This window comes from Myodes glareolus, chromosome X, assembly GCF_982192425.1.
Source record: "Myodes glareolus chromosome X, mMyoGla1.1, whole genome shotgun sequence".
NCBI classification, from domain to species: Eukaryota; Metazoa; Chordata; class Mammalia; order Rodentia; family Cricetidae; genus Myodes; species Myodes glareolus.
This window is the reverse complement of record NC_142053.1, coordinates 88,043,829-88,056,776: the sequence shown is the minus strand read 5'-3', so window position 1 is coordinate 88,056,776 and position 12,948 is coordinate 88,043,829. Positions and strand designations below refer to the sequence as shown.

The following is a 12,948-nucleotide window of genomic DNA, read 5'->3' as shown; positions in this document are numbered from 1 at the left end:
GTGTATGTGGAGGCTGTAAGTTCTTGTTTGTATTCCTTATTTGCTTCTTTACCTAGGGTTGTTCAATGAACCCAGAACTTCCCATTCTGGCTGAATTGGCTGGCCCCAGGGATTCACATATCTCAAGCCCTCAAGCCCTGGGGTTACAGACTAATGCCACCCTAAGTGTTGTTACTTTGTTATGCATATAGTTGCCTGTGTAATTTTAAGTAAACATAAAATAATATGATTCCCTATGGCTTTTTCAAACATCCTGTGTTAATAGTGTTAATAATCCTGATTGTCTCATTTTGTAGTTCCCTCTCTCCTCCCTCACCCTCATCTTCCCCACTTCTCCTTACAGCACCTGTGTTCTACTATTCCTCTGTCTGCAAAAGTCCCCTATGATCCTTTTTTTTAAAAAAATTTTCCTGGTATCTGCTGTTATACTCACATCTAAAGTGTCAGAGCTAAGATCCACAAATAAGCTAGAGCCTGTGGCATTTGTCTTTCTGGGTCTGAACTACCTCATTCACCATCATATTTTCTGTAAATATAATTATATAATTCTATATTTTCTGTCTATTTACCTGAAATTTTCATGATTTCAGTTTTCCTTACAGCCGAATAGTATACTGTCATACTACATTTTTATTTTCCATTCTATCGAAGGTCATTTGGGTTGTTTCTGTTTCCCAGCTATTGTGAATATGTTGGCAATGAACATTGCTGAACAATATCTGTGAAACAGGATGCCAGGTCCTTTGGTCATTTGCCAAGGAACAATGTTGCTGGGTTATATGATAACTCTCCAAACTGATTTCCATAGTTGCTGCACCAATTTGCAATTCCATCAACAGTAAATGAGGGGTCATCTTTTCTGACATCCTTGCCTGTATTGCTTGTCAGTGTTTTCTTGATCTTAGCCATTCTAACTGATGAGGGGGGTACTCTAGGAAATTTTCATTTAAATTTCCTTGATTGTTGGAGGAGTTGGGGGAGGGTCAGTGGAGGGAGGGGGACTGGGAGGAGGGGAAGGAGTGGGAATTTTTAAAATAATAATAATAATAAATAAAATAAATAAAAAATAAATTTCCCTGATTGCTAAAGATATTGAACAATTCTTGAGAGTTTTTAAACTCATTGATATTCTTCTTTTGTAAACTCTGTTTAGATTCTAGCCCTTTTTAAGAAAAAAAACATGTTGCTTGTTTTATTCACTTTGTCTTTTGAATTCTAAAGAATATTCTGGATATTCATCCTCCACCAGATGGCAAAGATTCTCTCACTCTGTGGGCTTTCCCCTCACCGGAATACTTCCTTAGCTCTACAGATGTTTTAGTTTTATAAGGTCCCATTTGTCTATTCCTGGCCTTATTTCTGGACAAACAGAGTCCTATTCAGAAATCTTTCCCAACATCTATAGCTTGTAGAGTAGTACATAGATTTTCTTCTAGGAGTTTCAAATTTCACACTGAGCTCTTTGATTCATTCAGATTTTATTCAGGGTAACAGACACGAGTCGAATTTCATTCTTCTATATGTAGACATCCAGTTTCCCCAGCACCATTTGTTGAAAATGTTTTTTTTTTCCGCTGTGTATTTTTGGCATCTTTGTCAAATATCACATGGTTGTAGTTACAAGCACTCGTAATTGGGTCTTCTGTTTTGTACCACTGCTATGATTTTTGTTGCTATAGCTCTGTAATGTATCTTAAAATGAAGAATGTTAATCTGCTCGATGTTCTTTATGCTCAAGATTACTTTGGCTATTCAGATTCCTAGAGTAGGACAGAGGGGACATACTGCAAAATAATATAGCTATATGTGACAAACCAACAACCATCATCATCTTAAATGGAAAAAAACTTGAAGCAATCCCCTTGGAAACAAGACCTAGAAAATAGTGCCCCCCATTCCTTTTCAGGATGGTGCTTAAAGCATTATGTAGGGCACTGAGATAAGAGAAAGAAGTTAAAGGGATCCATTAGAAAAAACAATCAAGTTATCCTCGTTTGTAAATGATATGACAGAATACATATGAGACAAAAATTTCCATCAAACTACTTCTAGAAATAATCAACTATTTCATCAAAGTATCAGGATACAAAATCAACTTACACGAATCGGTATCCTTTTTATAGACCCAAAAGCATCAATGCTGAGAAAGAGCTCATGGAAACAGTCCCGTTCGCAGTAGTCCCCCAAGTATCTAGCAATAAACTTAAATAAGGATGTGAACAACCTCTATGTGAAATCTCTGAAGAAAGATTGAGGAAGACAGTAGAAGATGGAAAGACATCCCGTGCTCATGGATGGGTAGAATTAAAATGAAAATTACCAAAAGCAATGTAAAGATTCAATAAAAAATATATATATAATTATAGTATCACCTTTTACAAAAAGGAAAAATGCCTGTCATTAATCTCAGTACTGAGCAGAAGGCTGGTGGGATGTTTCTTTTCGCTGTCTATTATTGATCCTTTTCTCTCTTGTTCTGTATTGTTCCGGAAAAGCCATGGGAATAAAGAAGAATTCTCCTGCAGAGGAATACAACTCGCTGTGGATTGGTTTCTAGACAAAGGCCATAAAGATATCACTGTATTTGTACCGGCATGGAGAAAGGAGCAATCCCGCCCCGATGCACCAATTACAGGTACTATTTCAAATAAAAAAAATATTTTCCTCGAGGGTCAAAGATAAAAAGATAGTTTGGAGAGAGGCAGATGGTCTCAATTTAGATAATTGCTTTTCTAAGTTAAATTTGCTTAACATGTCTTTTAGTAAGTGTATTTTATAAAGTGATCCGTCATGAAGCCGTGCTTGTTTTGTGCTATGTGATAGTTAAGTAAAAACTTGAATTTAGAAAACCATAAAACACAAAATTGGAAAAAAGTACATTATTTTTATTGAAATGGTGATGTATACCTGAAATCCCAATACTCAATAGACTGAGGCAGGAGGATGCTGAGTTTGAGGCTAACCTGTGCCATTTAGTGAGTACCAGGGCAATCTAACTGATAATAGATTTCAGACAATAGGGAATAAATCTGGTTATGAATATGACTGATTTTTTTCAATAAACTAAAGGTTACATGATATATAGGCAATCTTATTTTGTATCAAAGAAACAAATGTGGGGTTTACAAATTAGTGGTATCAGAGAAAGCAGCCAAAGACAGTTAAGAAACAATCTGTGTCTGAGGTAAAGAAGGTTTGCAGCCTAGAAATGATCACACTTTTTAAATCTCCACAAAATGCTTTTGTTTTGTTCTTTTCACAGAAGAATGAAATAGAAAATAACAATGAATGTTTAAGAACACACTTAATTGAATTATGTTTGTCTTTATAGTAGCCAAATTCTAAAATTTTAAATATTTCTCTATGGAAGAAAGAGCTCATGAACATAAAGGTGCCTAAATTCCAGAAGAATCGTGATGTGCACCTCATGCAGACAGCGCAGTCACTGCACTTCCAAAGGAACTACTCCGGAAGGCCAGTCAGTGAGTGGCTGGTTGAGTTCTGTGTAGAGCTGTCTATATCTGCAGGGCAGGCCCCAACCCCAGTGTAAGAGTGCATCTCAGCACTGGTCAAGCCTAGGAAGCAAGTTTTCTTTCCTGAACAGTTAGATCCAAAATGGCCAGCAAGAGGGCTCGTCAGGTAAAGGCCCTTGCTGCCAACTCTGACAACCTGAGTTTAATCCCTGAGAACCAAATAATGGAAACAGAACTAACTCCTGCAAGTTGCCCTTTGATCCCTTCACACATGTCATGGTACATACATACACACACACACACACACACACACACACACACACACACAATAGATAGAAGATAGATAGATAGATAGATAGATAGATAGATAGATAGATAGATAGATAGATGGATGGATGGATAAATAAGTAAATAAGTCAATATTTAAAGAAAGAGGAAGAAAGTCACTACTTAAATAATATAGCTTGTTGTCCCACCTTCATTCTTTCTTTCTTTCTTTCTTTCTTTCAGGAAACAGTAAAAACTGAAAGTCTCCATGAGCGAGGCTTACTCTCCTAACAGACACAGCCTTTGCTATTTTTGAATTTAAACAGTCAAGAAGCTAGGGCTGAGGATAGAAATCAGTGGTAGAGCCCTTGCCTACCATGCTCTTGATTCTGGGTTTCAACCCTATCACCACAGGAAAAAAAAAATCCCATGCTTCAGACAAAGGACAAAACAAATATCAAGAATGCTAGGGTTAGCTGAGTGTGTTGGCTCACATCGGTTATCACTGCTCTTGGGACATTGATATAGAAGAATCTGAAATCCCAGGCTAGCCTGGGCTACATACTAACACTGTCTCAAACAAACAAACAAAATGTTAGATCAAGTGTTAGTTCTTTCTCTTTGTGATAGATAGTTTTTAAAAATTAGTGTCTGATTCTAGGTTTGTTTTTTATTTTGTTTTTTCATTCTACTGAAAGAAAAACTAAAGTCTGAAAGAGATGACTTATCTAAGTCACAATTTGATTTGATGTCACAGCCAGAAAAGTAGCACATTTATTCTCCAAGTACAAATAAAAGATTTATCTAGTGCTAACATTTGTTTTGATAATATGGGGATAACATGGTTCATTTCCAAAAATGTTTTCTACTATGTGGCATAAACATATTTTGATAGATCAAGATATTCTACGTAAACTGGAGAAGGAAAAGATTCTCGTCTTCACACCATCCCGAAGGGTCCAAGGCAGAAGGGTGGTCTGTTATGATGACCGGTTCATAGTCAAATTGGCTTTTGATTCCGATGGCATCATTGTGTCCAATGATAACTACCGAGACCTTCAAGTTGAAAAGCCGGAATGGAAGAAGTTTATAGAGGAGCGGTTGCTGATGTATTCTTTTGTGAATGATAAGTGAGTTTCTTTCTAGTAAACTCTAAAGAGTTCATCACAAGTTTCCAGGAGTAATACATTACATTTCAATTAACGTATACTGAACACTTACTCTATACCGTGAATTCTGCTGGTGGCTACAAAGATAAAAGATTGAATAGGAAGCAGGACTCACCCTCAAGGGACTTAAAGAATAGGAGAAGAAAGGTAGAGATAGGGGAGAGAGAAAATAATGGCAGGATGCTAAAAGTTGCTCTATCTCTTGAAATGAATTCTACAGAATAAAGCGGGCTGCTGGGTATGATATGTGAAAGGGATACTATGAGTAAATCTATGAAGGTATCAAAGTGGCTGGTGTACAGGGGAGACGCCGTTTGTGGCAGAATGACTGGTGCATACAGACCATGAAAGAAGGATGCACATGGAGATCAATCATCCTTTCTGTGTGGTCAAGCAGAAACAAAGGGAAGAAGCAATGGCTTGTTGTTAGACAGCTGAGGGGTAGAAAGCACAATTAGAATGCTGTGATAGTGGGGCGGGCAGGGGAGAAGTGGGCCTGAACCCTTACAAGCGTGCTGGTGACAGAAGGAAACAATTCACCTCTCGGTGGCTTGCTTTCAGATTCATGCCTCCCGATGACCCTTTAGGACGCCATGGTCCGAGCCTTGAGAATTTCTTAAGAAAGAGACCTGTTGTTCCTGAGCATAAAAAGCAACCATGTCCTTATGGTGAGTACGTTCAGACAGAGTTAAGTTCTGTACGAAGGGAAGCGTACAGATTCTTGGAATGCTTTCCTTTCCACATTTCTCTTTCAAATGAGAAATCTTGGCTCGTCCACTTTCCGTGAGTGAAAATCTGGGTCTTTATGTACTCTCAGCTAGGTACATGGAGAAACAGCTTAGAAATTGGACGAGGAAAATGTAACTCGAATTGAAGAGATTAGCTGTCACTTAACATAGCACACCGTCCCCTTTGAAAATGTGCTCCAGATGCCCAAGTCCTGAGTGGTGTTGCTAGGAGCAAGGACGAGCCGAAATTATATAGCCTCAGGAAGCAGAAGGGGCTGTTCCAAAGGGTTGACCCTAAACAAGGTCATGTTTCTCAGGCAGGTGACTATACCCTCTGTCAATTAATTATACCATCTTTCTTCTGATTTGCACTTCAGTTGCCTCCAAATTTCATTTTCATTTGTACTTCTAAAGGAGTTTTTTAAAAGTGTTCTTGTGCTCTTACCAAAATCCCCAATACGAAGTTTGTGAGCCTCACAGAGCAACATGAACTGCTGGGTCTGCGGCTATTTAGGGTGTCTGTGTTTGTTGAATAATCACTTGTTGAGGGGTGGGTGTGTTTTTGCTTTTTGTCTGCGAATCATGTTCAAATCAGAGTATGTTCATGTGTGTTGTCTCATTTCATCTTTACCAGAATCCTGTACTATAGGCATGGTTATGAACCTTTTTACCAAAGAGGAAAATGAGCCTTAGGAAAGAGTCACTTGGCCAGATCACAGTCAGTAAAGGACATAACTGGCGTTGAACCCCACTTCTCACTGGCCTCCAAATGTGCGCTTTCCGCACCGCAGCAGTCTGCTTTCTGTGCCTAAGAAAGGTTGGCTACCACCAGAAACCTCAGGCTAGACAACTGCTCAGCTCTTAGCTCTTACCCTGCAGTTTCCTCCGAAGCTTTCCACTCTCTCCCTCTCCCTCACAGTCTGTGCTGACTCCTTGGTGTTGTCTGTCTCTCATCTTTGTGGAGAATTAATTTTCTGCCTTAACCCCGAACAGTCTAACCGTAACCCGAGTGACCAGAATGTTAGGACAATTTCTGGCACAGAGGGCTACACCACTATGAGAGAGAGTCTTACCCCAAGGCATTATTTTTCAGGCAAAAAATGCACCTACGGCCACAAGTGCAAATACTATCATCCGGAGCGGGCCAGCCAACCCCAGCGTTCGGTGGCTGATGAGCTCCGCATCAGTGCCAAACTGTCCACAGTGAAAATAATGAGCGAAGACACCCTGGCCAAGTGTGGCGCAGGGATGTCTACTGCCAAAGGTGAGATAACCTCAGAGGTCAAACGTGTGGCCTCCAAGCGCCAATCAGATCCCAGCATCCGGTCTGTGGCTGCGGAACCTGAAGAGTGGTTGTCCATTGCGCGTAAACCTGAGGCCAGTTCTGTCCCTTCACTTGTGACCGCTTTAAGTGTTCCTACAATCCCTCCCCCCAAAAGCCATGCAGTGGGTGCACTCAACACCCGTTCAGCCAGCAGCCCAGTGCCAGGGTCCTCCCATTTCCCCCATCAAAAGGCCTCTTTGGAGCACATGGTGAGCATGCAATACCCCCCCATCTTGGTTACCAACAGTCATGGCACCCCTATTAACTATACTGAGCAATACCCAAAGTTTGAGACGATGGGGGACCATGACTACTATTCAGTGTTAAGCGACTTCTCCAAAGTGAGCATCAACAGCATGCATAATCATGAGTACTATATGACTGAAGCAAACCAGGGGGTATATGTTCGGAATCCCAGCCTCTGTACCGACAGTCACATGAGCCATACCAGGAATGACAACTATTCCTCTTACAACAACTTGTACTTGGCTGTAGCTGATACCCATCCCGAAGGCACTTTGAAGCTGCACCGCTCAGCATCTCACAACCATCTTCAGCCGTTTTCCCATGGTTACCATGAAGCCTTAGCAAGAGTGCAAAGTTATGGTTCAGAAGATTCCAAGCAAGCACCACACAAGCAGTCAGTCCCTCACTTAGCTGTGCATGCCCAGAACTCAGCAACTGGAGCACACTCTAGCTGTCCTGGAGACTACACCATGCCTCCCAATCTCCATCCTGTGGGAGCCTCCCAGCCAGGCCGTGCTCTGGTGATGACTCGAATGGATAGCATTTCTGACTCCCGCCTCTATGACAGCAACCCCATGAGGCAACGGAGGCCCCCTCTGTGCAGGGAACAGCATGCTAGTTGGGACCCATTGCCCTGTACAGCTGACTCGTATGGATACCACTCCTATCCCTTAGGTAACAGCCTCATGCAACCATCTTACGAACCAGTCATGGTAAGGAGCATGCCTGAAAAAATGGAGCAGCTTTGGAGGAATCCTTGGGTTGGAATGTGCAATGATGCCAGGGAGCATGTGATACCAGAGCACCAATATCAGACGTACAAGAACCTCTGCAACATTTTTCCGTCTAACATTGTTCTTGCAGTGATGGAGAAGAATCCGCACACAGCAGATGCACAGCAACTGGCAGCCCTGATTGTTGCCAAACTTCGGGCTGCACGTTGACATGAAACAAAGGACTTATTCCTTTACATAAATACGAATACGAATAATATATGATACTATAATTCTAATAAGTAATAATTTGTGTTGTACTTTTAAAATTACAGAGTGTTTATAACATTTTAGTCCATGACAACTCTGTGAGGTAGATCTTGGTAACATCTAATTTTATAGAGACGGAAACTGAAGCTTGATGAAGTTAGCAGACCTGCCAAGGTCACACTGCTAGTAAATGACCAAGTCAAGACACAACCCGAAGTTCTCTGGCCCAGTGTCCCATGCCCCTTTCCACTGAAGTGTGCAGATAATGGAGGACAAAACCCAGGTTTTGTCTAAACGCAAGAAACCCCAAGGGATTTCATTACCGTTGTTTCTTTTTGAGTTTTTGGAGACAGGGTCTCTCCTTATAGCACAGGCTTTCCTGGAAGTTGCTATGTCGACCAGGCTGGCCTTCAACTCACTCTGCCAGCAGAGTGCTAGGACTGAAGGCGTATGCCACCACACCCAGCTACCAGGGTTTGCTTAGTCACATGTTCCATATTATAAAGTATGGATCATCTGTCCAATTTAGAGAGCAAATATATGAGGATCGGGTTGTATTGTGAATCAACCTTTTAAGGGTTTTATAATGGAAATATTTAAAACTAAAAGTAACCACAGATTTTATTGCATGGGTATCTGATCATTAAATATCTTTAGTCAAGTATAGGGGCCCATTTGAAACTTCTAAAGATATAGTTGAATCCTCCTCTTAGCAATTCTACTGCATGTATGAATTTATATATTTGGTTTGAGATGTGTTTGTATCTCTGCTATCAACTTTTTTATCGTGATAATAAGACTGTAAGCTCTATACAGTCTATAGTTTACACCTGTATAGATCACAAATACAACTCGATGATTTTGTCACATTTTATACTTTGAATTTGATTCAAAAGTGAAATCACATGTCAACATTTAAACTTTGCTTTCTTGAGCACCAGAGTAAAGCAGCTGTATTTCTTTTATAGATTTTACTTGACTACATTTATTAACCATTCTTAGCTTTCAAATCTCTTCACCTTAGCAAATTAGGGGTCAAGCTGAAGTTTTCTATAGAGGTACTCTAAGTGCACATTCAACACTTAGTATGTATGTGTATGATACAAAAGTGCTAAAGAGCTGGACCAGGACCAAGGGACTTACTACCAGAATCTACTTCCCTTATCACAGAAGGGATGGTATTAAGTGATAACTACAGAGTTGGAACTTCTGACCAATTCAACATTATAGGACAAAGTGTCGTGAAAGAGCGTGCATAATCATGGACACCACCCTCTCCTGTTGTCCACCCTTTGAGCAATATCAGCCATTGGTAGAGCAGAATTCCTTCAGGAAATAAAACCAGGGTACTTTCTAGGTGGCAAAAGAGCAGCTTCCAAAGGGGAAGTGCTCTGCTATGCACTTCGAATCCATGCAGAGAGGGTGGGAACACTGGGTGGTAGGTAATGCTGAGATGCAATTAATATTAAAGAGGGATCAGGTAGCACCATTTGCACAATTTGAATCTTACTCTGGGTAGAAGAATTTGTAGCGACATGCCTCTACAAGAGGCATCCATTGTTTTGTTTTAAGATTAGTAAATGAGCCCTCCTTTCTGAATCCATTGTATATTTCAACATTTTGAACGATACCCAGCTCACAGTTTCTGAGGCTGGAACTTACTAACTTCTACAGTCCTTTTTCATGAGAGTTGAGAAGGCCTGACCCTGGCCTTTTGTTTCTTCATGAGAAGGTGTAATACTGCCTATAAATGTTTCTTCCTGTGAAACATTCTGAACGTGAGGCTGCAGTCAGGGTTGTTTCTGGTGGTTTGAATAACGGCTTCCATGCTGCTGTCCAGCTTTCTCTCTGTGAAAGTTGACGAATAGTACATCTTAAACCATATTCCCTTAGTCGCAACTTCCCAGCTCTGTCCTCCGACCCGCTGGTTGTTCCATTCCCAGTCTACTGATAAAGGGAACAGTATTTTCTATCAGGTAGGTCCATACAAACCAACAGTTGTCTCTGCAGTGCTCTCGCTCGAGCATCACTTCCTACCTTCAGCTTCTTGGACCTTCTAAATCTGCCCCTTGACGAAATCAGGGTATTTGACAATCTCAGATTATTCTGATGCCTTTCTACCAATTAGATCATCTTCTGGCCAATGACTCTGCAGTGTCCATGAGCTGCCCAGTTCACAGGGAAGCACAGGACACATCTCATTAGCTGCAGTTTATCTGGAACACGTTCATGTTTAAAATGCTAAAGAATTGTAAGCTCCTCCCAGAAGGGGAATTTTTTAAGATAGCGTATGTATTTTTTACTTTCTAAGAAAGGATTGCCATTCTTCTCTCCTCGTAAAATGTGTATGAACCAAAGCAGCTAAGAGCAATGCCTCAAATAACCAGAAATGACCTTTTGTTGATACAAATTGTATCTCTTTTCTCCTGATTGTATAGAAACAAATATACAAAACTCATCTTAAACTATGTTTAGTACTTAATTTTCACCATATTTGTGGCACTGTGTGTCACAGGAAAGTAGCCCAGGGGTAACGAGGGAGCTTTTATTTCCAAAGGGCAGTAGTAGTTTATAGACAAATACAGTTTTCAAGGCCTCTTTATTGTTAGATGCACAACTACTGTGTGTACAATCTGCAACATTGTGATTCTCTTTAGCCTATTAAATTTAACATGTCCTTATAAAGGGGATTTTTATAAAGTGTCAATAGTAATAAACCATATGTAAGAATCTTTAATGGAGCTGTACAATTATGAATGCATTAATCCAGTGTGGTTCTTACATTACAGAAACATTTTTTATATCAAGATCTGCACACTTCTTGATGTTTCCATTTTTGTCTATAATTATAAAACAGCAAATAAAGAAGAGCATCGAGACCTCGTTAGCGCCCTTCAAGGGGCTAAGTGTGTGTCCTCTGGGATACTTACCTCCAAGTACACAACAGGGGTTAAGGCACAGTGTTCCGTGTGGTTTTTGAGGAGCAGCGGATTCTGTAAGAGGTGCTTTGTAATTTGAATTCCTTCACTGATTTTCTGACCTCATAGCAAACCTGTGCTTGTTCAGGCCTTAGACTTTGTAGATTTTCTGATTTTCATTTTTCTTGTTGTGACCTTATTGTTGTTGTTTTCATTTCCATCTAAAGGAGAAGTGTGACTCTGGAGGGGTATGGTCAATCCAGGGCACCCTTTCTATAAGACAGCTCACAGAAAAAGGAGCCTTTGCAAGGTAACATGGAACTCCTGAACTCACTTAAGGTACCAGGTGTGGAGGGGAAAATGACGGCAGATTTATGGAAATGTCTGTAAAACTTTTCTTCTAAGCAATGAAGCATATAGCATGATTTTACCCCCCTAATATCTCAACCCCTTCTAGTTTCTAAGAGACTACTCCTCTGCAATCCATTTTTTTCATTTTGAAATAACCTTTATATAATAATTCAACCATTAATATCTATTAATCTTTGTTACAGCTTCCTTCTAACATGGGACAGTTCATTGTGAAGAGGCTCTCAGTTAACATTCTATCTGTGCTCTACGTGTGCAGCTTTGTACAAATGCCCTTGGGGGGGGCGGCAATTTCAATAGTTTGTTTTGTTCTGTAAACCAGGTTTGGACTTGCAGAGGGAAAGTAATGCCAAGTTGTCCAAAGAGCCCTCCCTGCTCAGGTCTCCTCCTAATAACCCTTCTCTTCCTCCTCCTAGTTTGCTTCTCTTCGGATATGAAACTGAGGAGTGTATAATCTTCAATCGACCAAAATAGCACCAGTGTTAGTTTTCATTTGAAACAAAACCAGTGTATTTCTATAACTTGCTTGTCTAAAGTAGTCAATGCCTCTGTGAAGACTCAGCATATTTGATATCTATTGTATTATAGCTAGCTATACACATAGGCAGATTGACTATTTTTAGTCCTGGTTTGTGTATCATTGAGCTATAGTAATTTGTTTTATCCATTTGTGGGATTAAACAGTATTGTTTAATGGTTGTAAACTTTTTATAAAACCACTTTGGGTTTCTTATTTGACCCAAACATAATGTAAGTCTCAATGACAAAATACAGAACCAACCTGAGATGAGTGAAAACATAGCCCTTCTCCAGTTTTGTCTGCTCCTAGGATGCATGTGCAATGCTTTACACAATATCCTCACTAGCATGAATGTATTTACAACTTCTCCATGAGGTTTTGTCTCACCTGTAGCTGTGATGAAAATGCTGTATTGTTGACAACAATGAACTGTAAACCCATTTACTGCATAAACTATTTGTCTACTAATCACTAATGGCTCTTTCTTTAAGAACATCAGCAACAAAAGTCAAAGTCAATGCACACACACTCCAATTTGTTCCTATATTAAATGTATGACCTTTAAATATGCATTGTTAAGTAAACAATAGGACACAGATCCCCATCCCTCCCTGAGTTCACCAGAAATTTACCAAAGTTGTCTAATGTTTTGTGTTTTATATGGTTCTATCAATCAAACTCAGTCTTACAAATGCTAGGTAGGCATTCTACCCTTGAACCACATTCTCAGCCCTTAGCATGATGAGAGTCTTGTTACATACCTCAGGCTGGACTTGAACTTTATACACGTATACAATTTGTAAATGGTCATGACCTCTCCATTCTTCTGACTTTGCCTTTCAAGTACTTGGACTACAGATGTACTTGGGACAATCATTTTCTTGTTCTTTCTTTTTTGAGAAAGGTTTGTGTATACCCACTATTTGCATATATAAAACAAATGCTTCAGAA

At 40.0% G+C, this 12,948-nt stretch overlaps 1 protein-coding gene across 2 annotated transcripts in view; it reads left to right on the top strand.

Moving 5' to 3' along the window:
- Positions 1-12,468, top strand: part of Zc3h12b (zinc finger CCCH-type containing 12B) — a 216,808-nt gene extending 204,340 nt beyond the window's left edge. For both annotated transcript variants that reach the window (XM_048417975.3, XM_085684344.2), the window contains 4 exons: positions 2,496-2,635; positions 4,636-4,870; positions 5,471-5,577; positions 6,731-12,468. In XM_048417975.3, the coding sequence (XP_048273932.1) occupies positions 2,496-2,635; positions 4,636-4,870; positions 5,471-5,577; positions 6,731-8,151 (1,903 nt within the window). In that variant the 3' untranslated portion in view covers positions 8,152-12,468. The remainder of the gene's footprint in view (positions 1-2,495; positions 2,636-4,635; positions 4,871-5,470; positions 5,578-6,730) is intronic.
- Positions 12,469-12,948: the final 480 nt, after the last annotated feature.